General features: G+C 42.2%; 1 protein-coding gene across 3 annotated transcripts in view; it reads left to right on the forward strand.

Moving 5' to 3' along the window:
* The window catches only part of ARK2N (arkadia (RNF111) N-terminal like PKA signaling regulator 2N), a 67,263-nt gene extending 63,177 nt beyond the window's left edge, over positions 1 to 4,086 (forward strand). For all 3 annotated transcript variants that reach the window (XM_010961407.3, XM_074355419.1, XM_074355420.1), the window contains one exon: positions 78 to 4,086. In XM_010961407.3, the coding sequence (XP_010959709.1) occupies positions 78 to 267 (190 nt within the window). In that variant the 3' untranslated portion in view covers positions 268 to 4,086. The remainder of the gene's footprint in view (positions 1 to 77) is intronic.
* The last annotated feature ends 5,850 nt before the right edge of the window (positions 4,087 to 9,936 follow it).

Here is a 9,936-nt window from a genome sequence, read left to right on the forward strand (position 1 = left end):
CACGGCTGAAGCTGTACTGCCTGCTGTCGTCCCTGCGGTGAGATTAACCGTGCCTGTGCACTTCCTCTCAATGGCAGGTGCGTCCATCCCCGAGGAGGTGTGATTCAGAGTGTTTCTTCATGGAAGCGCGGCTCCGGCACACAGTATGTCAGCACCCGACAGACACAGTCGTGGACCGCCGTGACCCCCCAGCAGACTTGGGCTTCACCTGCGGAAGTTGTTGACCTTACGTTGGATGAGGATAGCAGACGTAAATACCTGCTGTAATACAGTGTCACTGTGTTTCCTCTGCACTGTTCCCTTCCACTTCCTCCTCCTCCTCTTTGTGACATGGAAGTTCATTGTCATAGCTTCAGCCTCAGAAGCTGTTTGTGGCATTTGTATAATCGAAACTCATGGAAAATTGCCTCTCCTCCTATTTTTTTTTTTAAATTAAAAGACGTCACTTAGGAAAATAACTTATCACAGAGAAAAGAATTTCTTTTCTTCTTTCCCTCAGTAGGCATATGAGAATGATGAATTTTGTTAGATAACTTCATTTTACTTGGTGACTCAATCTTCGGAAACCCTCCCTATAGAATAATATTTTAATTACCAGGTGAAATGGATTTCAGTTTTTGAATCTTATATTTATTTTTCTGTGTAATAAAATTAATACCTAGACTTGACCACTGTCAGCCTACCCATTGGCACTCCCACCTTAGGGCATTTGCACACACATTAGTCAGGTCCTTATTGGCACCTAGTAGGGCATGTGCATTGAAAACCTGTCCTTAAAAACGGAAGACAGAAGTATTACTTTTCTTTTAGCTTAAGTCTTCTGCCTTCTTTCCTGACTTCGCTCCTGGCTGACTTCCCACAACACAGATGATTGACCTGCCTCTCTGTGTCTGTAAATACTGCTCAGAGGACTTAGTTGGTCTCCTTGTTGCAATAATCCATACGTGTTTGGGAAACATCTCCACTGAGGGCAGAGGCATTTAGGATAGAGACCCACCATGAGGTTTGGGCATCTGACAGCATCGAGAGATCACTAGGGAAGTCTCTCTCCCCCTTTTTCCTGGTTTATTCAAATAAGGCGAGAACAGAGAACCTGTTAATTAGGTAGGATGTGAAAAGCTCTGTGGCTTCCAAGGCTGTGGGCACTTGCAGACCTGAGAGTACAGGGCCTTTCACAGGTGGTCTCTCCATGAAGGAGGTACAGCATATGTCTCACACTTGAGCTGAAGTTGATCTGATGCTCTATTTGGGTATTTTTCTCCTCTACCTTCTAAAAGTAGAAAAAATCAAAATGTCATTAAAAACCAGATGCAAAGCACATTAATGGCACTGTGGGTTTTCCAGTATCTAACAGGAATAACAAAGGGTAGTAGGAGCTTCAGGGAATTCAGGAAATGCTGGTGTTGGAGTTTTGTGGCATTAGTTACTACCTTTTTTCCTATAACGTCGTAGTTACTAGTGAATTATTTTACAAGCAATACCTAGAGTTAGAACACTATGTACTGTGCACAGGGAGGAGTGAAGTGATCCTGGCTTAGAAGACCTCACTTTTTGTTTTTCCACAGTTTTTGTCTGCTATGTTTTATTTGTTTTTGTTTCCGTTTTTACCATATAACGTTGCTCTAGCCCTTTGTCTCCCTTCCCAATTGCCTTGGTGGCTTTTCCTTATCATAAGAGCATGAGAACTGTCATTTTCAGTTTCCATCCAGCAGACCCGCGTTTGCCAAGTGCCTGTCCTGCACGAGGCAGGCTCTGTGTGGGGTGGTGCTGCGGGGCAGCTGCGGTGAGGGAGACACCCACCCGCTGCGGGCACGTGTGGCACGGTCTGCCTGGCCCCACCTGCCCAGCCTTTTCTTCTGGATTTTTGTAAGGACTCATTTATTCCTTTTCCCTTTTTCCTGCTGTTTTAGTTCATCCATACACCTCTTTCCTGCGAGTGTATTTTAAGCATGTGTTCTTTGATCTTCTTTGATAGCATCTCATTTGATCTGGCCTCTGTTCTTCATCAACTTTTTATTTTTCTATCAATCTGCTTAAAATAGATCAGGCTTTTTAAAAGCTCATGAACCTCCAGGTTTAGCACCTCATATATCAAGCCTCTCACATGCCACGATTCTAGACAAAAACCAAAGACCCAGAGGCCAGAGCGAAGTCGGACCTTCTGCAGATTCACTACTGGTGTATCCTTGGACCTTCACATTTTACTTTAGGATTAATTTATTGAATTTTTACTGTTACACATTGTTTTTGACTTGAATTAAAATGCTAGGCAAAGCAGAAATGTACAATATCTAGTCTGTTTTCCAGGAAAATCATCGGGAAAAGAATAGAGTGGATTACATGACTTGAAGTTTTTGCAGCTTACTTTTTCCCCAGTTATCAGGGCAGAGCCCCATTTTAAAGGACATTTTTGCATTACTTATTCTTATGTTAACAGTATGTCTTGTCCAATTCCGTATAGCGGGTGATTTTCCAGGACATATTTTCTTTAGCCCCTCATAGTCATCCTCTAAGAAAGTTCCTTCGGGGTGCTGTGTGCACTGTGGATTGAGAGCGGAGAGCAGAGTTGTACCCAAGCTCTTTTCTGGCCTTTTGCTTTTCCATCGGGTCACACTTTGCCCTCATCTGTCCCTGTTCCAGCACCCTGACTACCTGGCTTGATGCACCAGAACAAAAATTAAGATGCAAACAGTAGGGAGAGAAAGGGATGGTAGAGAGAGCTTTTCTCCCTGCTAGGTTGGCACTTTTCCACCTACTAACTATTAGAGGGACTATGTTTCAACTCTTCTTTCATTGCCAGGTTCAGGAGAGTAGGAATGTAGTTTCTGGCAAGGGTATGAATGATAAAATTCTGTGGTAAATTTGAAATTCTGTGACATAAAATTTCTTCTAAGGGAATCTTTTTTTTTAAACACAATTTTGCATTTGGTAGCGTAAATACTTCTTTATGCTTCATAGGACATTGTCTCTTCAAAGTAATATGTCTGCTAAAATGGTACACTTGGGTCACAGATTGGTTTATGGAACTAACTCGGTTAAGTACCCCAGTTTCCCCCCAATTTCAAACCACAGAGCAGTAACCTGGCTATTGCTTCACCGTGACTACCGTATAACATGTAATTGCTGCTCACCAGTACTTGTCTTTTCATTTTGATGGAAGGGGCCAGACTGAATGGACTCCATTATTTGTTACAATTGAGCATCCCATAAACTCTGCTTTTATTATTATCAGTTGTGAATGTGAGCTGTCTGATTTGCTAATTTAGTCAATTGTTTGTTGTTACTTTTAGCAGATTAGCACCATAGGTAACTTAAAAATGAATTTGTTGCCTGCTTTTTATACTGTGTCACAAGAGTTTTGAAAAGGCTGGGGACACAATTTTGTCTTTTAGTTTAAACTTTTTTTAAAGGCAAAGAGCCCCAACCCCTGTTTTTCAGTATCTGTATGATGTGACTTCCATGTATATATAAAAATGATTGCGCCCTAACCAAACTTCCTCAGATTGTGCACTGTTTGTTTAAAATAATCACGTATTTTAGTCCAATGCTGTTGTATTTTTTTTTCCATTTTATTTAAAACACTACGTACTTCTTATTCTTTTAACAAATTTTAAAAGGTAGTGATCTTAAAAAAAAAATCACTGGATAACTAGGAAATATTTTTGTTGTTGTTTTTTTTTTTTTTTAAGAGTACAAAGGTCATTGAGGCCTTTTGCTCCTCTTAACGTGAAAATGAAATGTTAGCCGTTGTATGGCTAGGAACCAATGCACTTGGTGGTTAACAGATCTGCTGTTGCTGGAGTGTGAGTGTGGACTTGATGCAGTGACGACAAATCATTGCTTAGAATTAATGTTTTAAAATGTGCAACTCTAGTTTTTAAAACAAAATTTGGTTCTTCTTTACATTCATTATTTAGTTTTTGTTTCCATTTAGTATTTAATGGTCTTTGGAGAAAAAAATAATAAAACAGAGTGTTATATATATATTTTTTGGTGCAAGATAAGATTTTCTGTTTTTTGAAATAAGTCTGTAGCATAAAGGTTAAACTATTTTAAGACAAAATAAAATAGAGTGTATTTAAACAATGATAATTTCTGAGGATTTTTTTTTCCCTTCTGCTTCAGTTAATTAGATGGTGCCTGGAGCAGCCCCCAATTTAGCTTTTGGATGTGAAAGTGAATTACATTCTGTTAACAGGTCTTATTGTTACAAGTTGCCTGATTTTTCCAAGCAACAGCTGTATCCTACTCCTAGAATATTTTGTAAGTGGCCTTTGGTGTATTCGATCTAGATAAAATAGATTTACATTAGCTTTCCTGTCGCCGGCACCTCCTTGTCCAGTCAGAACCAGAATCAGCGAGATTTCAGATGGCTGACGTCTCCTACTGCTTGACAGCTTTGCTCCTGGAAACAGAACTCAGCTGACAGTTACTTCCCGGAGACCAGCGCACAAGGGTAAGACACTAACTGCATGCACTTTGCTCATGGTTGAAGCAAATATAGAGAGTTTCAAAAACAGCCTAAAGAATTTTCCTCCAAATTTGGTTCTATTTTTGGATTTTTTATTTGGTTATCAAATTATAAGAACTACTGTATTAACATCTCAGGACTCCTGTAGCTTATCTTCACGTACAGGAGGATGAGGAACCACGGAGGGTAGGCCTGTGTTTACTAAAATAGCCACTCCTGGATCTCTTAATGTCCATCACATTTTTAGTTCTCCTTGCACTGGAACGAGGTCTGTTAACAATTAGGACGTACACTGTTAACAGTCAGGGTATGTTTTCATTTTTTTTGAAATGGTTCTTTCATACGACCTTGCACTGAGGCCTAGACATACTAGTGCCTGTGAGAAGCTTCTTCCTTGGGCTCTAGAAGAACACCGCTCCCCTGCGGTCTTGCTTCTGAGCCACTTTGCCCCTGGATGCTGCTTTTGAAGACCAGACAAGGCGTGAGTATGTAAAGTGACTGTGACTAGTATTTAATCTCACTCTGGCTTCCTCCTTCTGCTGTTTGCCGGCTTTTGGCCTTGCTTTCCCTTATTTGTATGTTTTTCCCAGTAGGCAACAGCTGTTTATATCTTTAGTCCAGAGAAAACTTACCAAATATATAAATAATCTCTTGAGCTCCAATTTTGCAACTGAAGTAAGATGAATGTCGTCTAGGTTTTCTTTGAGCCCTACTACTGACCTGTGAGGGAGCGATCCTCCTAGGTCACGGGTAGGTACGGTTTTCTTTACTTCCTTGACTCTCTGATCGAGAGCACTGAGAAGTTCCTGAGCTGTTTACAGTGGAGCTTTGGCTGGAAGAACCTGCCTGGAGCAAAAGAAGTCAGTGGCAAATACTGGAAGGAGCAATGAGCTCAGAAAAAGATGCGGGTGATGAGCAAGAACATTGTAGAGACGTGGAAGGAGCGCACCCGTTCGCCCAACAGGGGGTGGCGCTGTTGGCGCAGTTCACCTGCCACTGTGCTAGTCCAGGGCAGCATGCCGTCTCGCTGGAGGTGGCTTTAGGCAAGGATCCCTTTGTGTGATGACAGTTCACCGTTTCTTTCTGCCAAGCCTTGAGATCCCATTTGGTAGGTGGATGTGAGTAAAGGATGAGAGCCGGGGCTGACAGTGAAGTCGGACGTCAGAAAGGCGGCGGCGGCGGCGGCGGCGGCGGCGGCTGGCGTGACCTGCTCATCGGGCCGGCCCGGCCTGCTGGCTGGGTGTGCCCCTTGGTTGTAAACTCCAGTGACCTAACTTTTATTCTTTGGTGAAGGAAACTATTTGGTACCAGTTCTCCCTTTGTGCTTTGATAATCGACACCTCAAAGGAGTCATTTCTGTTTCCTTTCCGTGACTGCTCTGTCCTAAGAGTAGAGGGGTGAAGTGTTGCCCTCACTCTTATGGCTGAATGTGAAACAGGCCAGTCTGATTTTAGGATGGATCTTGGCATCTGCAACATGACGGGGGTCAGACCAGAGGGTGGGGCGACTGATGTTTAAAAAGCCTGAGCCCAGAGAACAGGAGACCCCCACAAGACCATCTGACCACTCAGAGATTTGATTTCTACGCCTGTTAAAAGGAGAATTTCTAAGGTTTCCTTCTGAGACTGAAAGGCAGGGCTGCATTATTTTAGGGGATACTTCGCTGTTCTGCAGAGCCATCGACTTTCCAGGCAGGAACCAGGAGAGCAGCTCACTCCGCTGTTCAAAAGGGCTGTCGTTCTAGCATCTCACTCAAGCTTTTGGAAGGCGCTGGATGACTGACACCCACAAAACTTTGAATTTCTACAAGCTCCTTATTTTCAAAGTGTTAAAATCGTATTTCAAAATTTCCACCTGGGAATAAGAAGTGGTACAGATTGTTATCCTAATTTTGCAGATTGGAAGACTGAGAACAGAAGAATAACAACTTAAAACAGATTTATGTAGCTTGACTTTGCAAGAGCAGATTTTTTAATATGATCCAAATTAGGACTTTAGCTTTAAGAAAAGCAAAACCTTTTTTCTCCACCTAGTTTTTTGTTCATTCTTACTGCTGCTGATTCTACTTTGTTCTGGCCCGAGAATTGGAAGCCTTCCAGACGAGGTAATGTTGATTGGTTCCCTTTTTTCTTGGGGAAGTGGTCACAGATTTAAACATCAGAACCACACACCTGCACATGCCTCTCAACTCAGGCTTGAACGGCCATGGAGACTTCTTCCGTCGGTAAAGTCCTTGTTGCGTAGTTTATGGAACAAGAAAATACAGGTGGTCAATAAACATAGGGAAGATGCTCAGGCCCGCTACCATTATAGACATGCATGCCCACATTACAGAATGCCAGCTCACAGAGGCACAATCAGATAGCGATGCATTGGAATCCAGTCAGGAGGCAGGACGGTGGCAACTCACTTGTGTGTGAGCGTGATGTACTGGGACTGTTTTGGGAGACAGTGGAATTGTCTAGTAAAAAGCTGGATCTGTGCATCCCCCAAACTGTGGACTGAATGCATCTCCCCCTCACCCCCTTCATATGTTGAAGCCCTGCTCCCCAGTGATGTTATTTGGAGGCGAAGCCCTTTGGGGGGGTAATTAAGTTTAGATGAGATCATAAAGGCAGAGCCCCCAGGATGGGATTAGCACTCTTAATAGAAGAGGAGAGTTACACAGGAGGACACGGTAAGAAGGCAGCTGTCTGCAAGCTGGGAAGAGGGCTCTTACCCAGATCCGACCATGCTAGCACCCTGATCTCCGATGCGCAGCCTCCGGAGCTGTGGTTTAAGCCCCCTACTCCACGGTGTTCTGTTGTGGCAGCTAAGACACTCATGACCCGGCAGTTACTGTTTGGGATAATACCCTTGAGCAACTTTTAAACTGCGGTGGTCCCCTGTGTAGGGGAGTCATGAAATCAGTTTAGTGTCTGTAAACCATCTTTTGTTTATTTAAGGAAATACAGCAACATAGAAGATAACAGGAGACAGTATTGTTACACGTGAAACTTCTGTTATATACTGATAAACATCTACACACAAATAGATGTATGTGTGTATGGGGTCAAGACATAAAGTATATTTTATTTATTTTTACTGTGGGTTGCAATAAAAAAGATAGGAAAGCCATGGTTCTAGAGAAACCAGTCTGTGTGCTCAAAAATGTTTCGTGTCATTTCCCCCATTTTTGGCTACTTCAACATGGTGGTCCATCTGCAGGATGGATAAACAATGTATCTATGCAACATCTAGTCCTGCAAATGAATGAGCTGAGCAGTATCACTCCTGCCAGTTACATGAACATGGATAGGCCTCAGCCACGTGGGGTGGGGAAAAGTACGTCGCAGAATTAATACCACATGACACCATTTATGTGAAGTTTAAAAAGGCAGAACAACACTACGTATTGATAAAAGATTGATACACACATAGTAAGAGTAGAAAGAAATGCACAAGGATAAAAAACACCAAATTCTGAGTATTGGTTCCCTCTGGAAGGGGAGGCAGGGAGGGGACACGGCGACTTCAACTTCATTGGCAACATTTCTTAAGCCGTGTAGTGGGGACACAGGTGTATGTTATTCTTTGTACTTTTATGTGTATCTTAAATGTTTCATAATGAAATTAAAAAATTCTGTCTCATGTAGAAGAAATAAAAGCTCTTTATAGCATTTCAGATGATAGTAGTGGAAATGAGTAAGATCAGAGGCTGATCCTTTCAGATGCCCTCACCAACAGCATGAGCAACGGCAAAAGATGAATTTGATAAATTGGACTTTAACAAAATTACATGCTTCAAAGGACACCGTCAAGCAAGTGAAATGACAGCCCACGGAATTGGGAGAAAATATTTGTAAATCTTACATCTGATAAGGATCTTGTGTCTAGAATGTATAAAATCTCTTACAACTCAATAATAAAAGGAAAAAAAAACAAATTTTAAAATGGACAAAGGATTCGAATAGACATGAGTCCAAGGAAGATGCAGTTGGTCAGTGACATGTGGAAAGATGCCCAGCGTCATTAGCCATCAGGAAAACGCAGGTCAAAACCACACCACCTCCCAGCTACCCGGATGGCTAGAATCAAAAAGGCAGATGACAACGACTGTTGGTGAGGAAGTAGAGAAGCCAGAAGCCTCATGCGTTGCTGGTGGGAGTGTGAAATGGTACAGCTGCTTCTGAAAACACTTTTTTCCTCAAATGGTTAAACGTGGAGTTGCCATACGACTCAGCCATTCCACGCCTAGGTATGTACCCAAAAGAAATGCAAACATGTCCACACAAACTTGTACACAAATGTTTTTAGCAGCATTATTCGTTTTTAAATTTTTAATTTTTAAAAAATTTGTAAACACATTTATTGTGGTATGGTTCCTGTACTGTAAACTATACATATTTCAGATGTACAGTTTGATGAATTTTGATACGTGTGTACACCTATGACACCACCACCGCAATCAAGACAGCTAACATTTCCATCCCTCCCCAAGACGTGCAAATTTCATATTCCTAATTTATCCCTTCCCACCCCCTTTAACCCCTGGTAACCATGCGTTTGTTCTCTATGTCTGTGAGTCTGTTTCTGTTTTGTAGCTTAAGTTCATTTATGTCCTTTTTTTAAGATTCCACATATAAGTGATATCGTATGGCATTTTTCTTTTTCTTTCTGGCTGACCTCACTTAGAATGATGATCTCCAGGTCCATCCATGTCGCTCTAGCAGCATTATTCGTAATAGCCCAAAGGAGGCAACACCCATATGTCCCTCAGCTGCTGAATGCATAGGCAGAAGGTGGTATAGCCGTACAACCGAGTATTATTCGGACATAGTAGGAATGGAGTCACTGCCATGTGCTAAGCGTAGATGAACCTTGAAAACATGTTAAATGAAAGAAGCCACTACAAAAGATCACCACAAACTCTTTCATTTATAGAAAATGTCCAGAATAAACAAATATATAGAAACCAAGTCTAGTAGTGGTTGCCAGGGACTGGGGCGGTGTGAAAATAAGGAATGATTGCTAACGGGCAAGAGGTCTCTTTTTGCGGTGAAGAAAATGTTCTAAAATACCATGGTGGTGATGGTGCTTCGCTCGGAATCACACACATTAAAAGGCTGAATTTTATGGTAGGTGAATTACATCTAAATAAAGCTGTTATTTAAAAAACTACCAATTACCTTTGAAATTAAAGGTACCATACTTTAAGCTGTTAAGACGTTAACGTGAATAGGTCCTGCACACTGCAGGAAACGGGTTTCGTCAGGGTATAAAAAGGAAGTTTCAACCCAGCTATGAGAAGGGACTCAGGAGGCCAGCATGACTGTGGCTGAAGGCAGGTGGGACCAGCTTTGTCACTGGGTGTGGCCTGCCTTGACCCTGAGATGCAGCTTTGGAAGGGGACCTGCACCCTGTGGAGAGAGGTTTGGCTTGCTGAGGGTGAAGGTTATTCAGAAAGAAACCAACCACCCCCCCTG

Source organism: Camelus bactrianus, chromosome 30 (assembly GCF_048773025.1).
Source record: "Camelus bactrianus isolate YW-2024 breed Bactrian camel chromosome 30, ASM4877302v1, whole genome shotgun sequence".
Lineage (NCBI taxonomy): Eukaryota > Metazoa > Chordata > Mammalia > Artiodactyla > Camelidae > Camelus > Camelus bactrianus.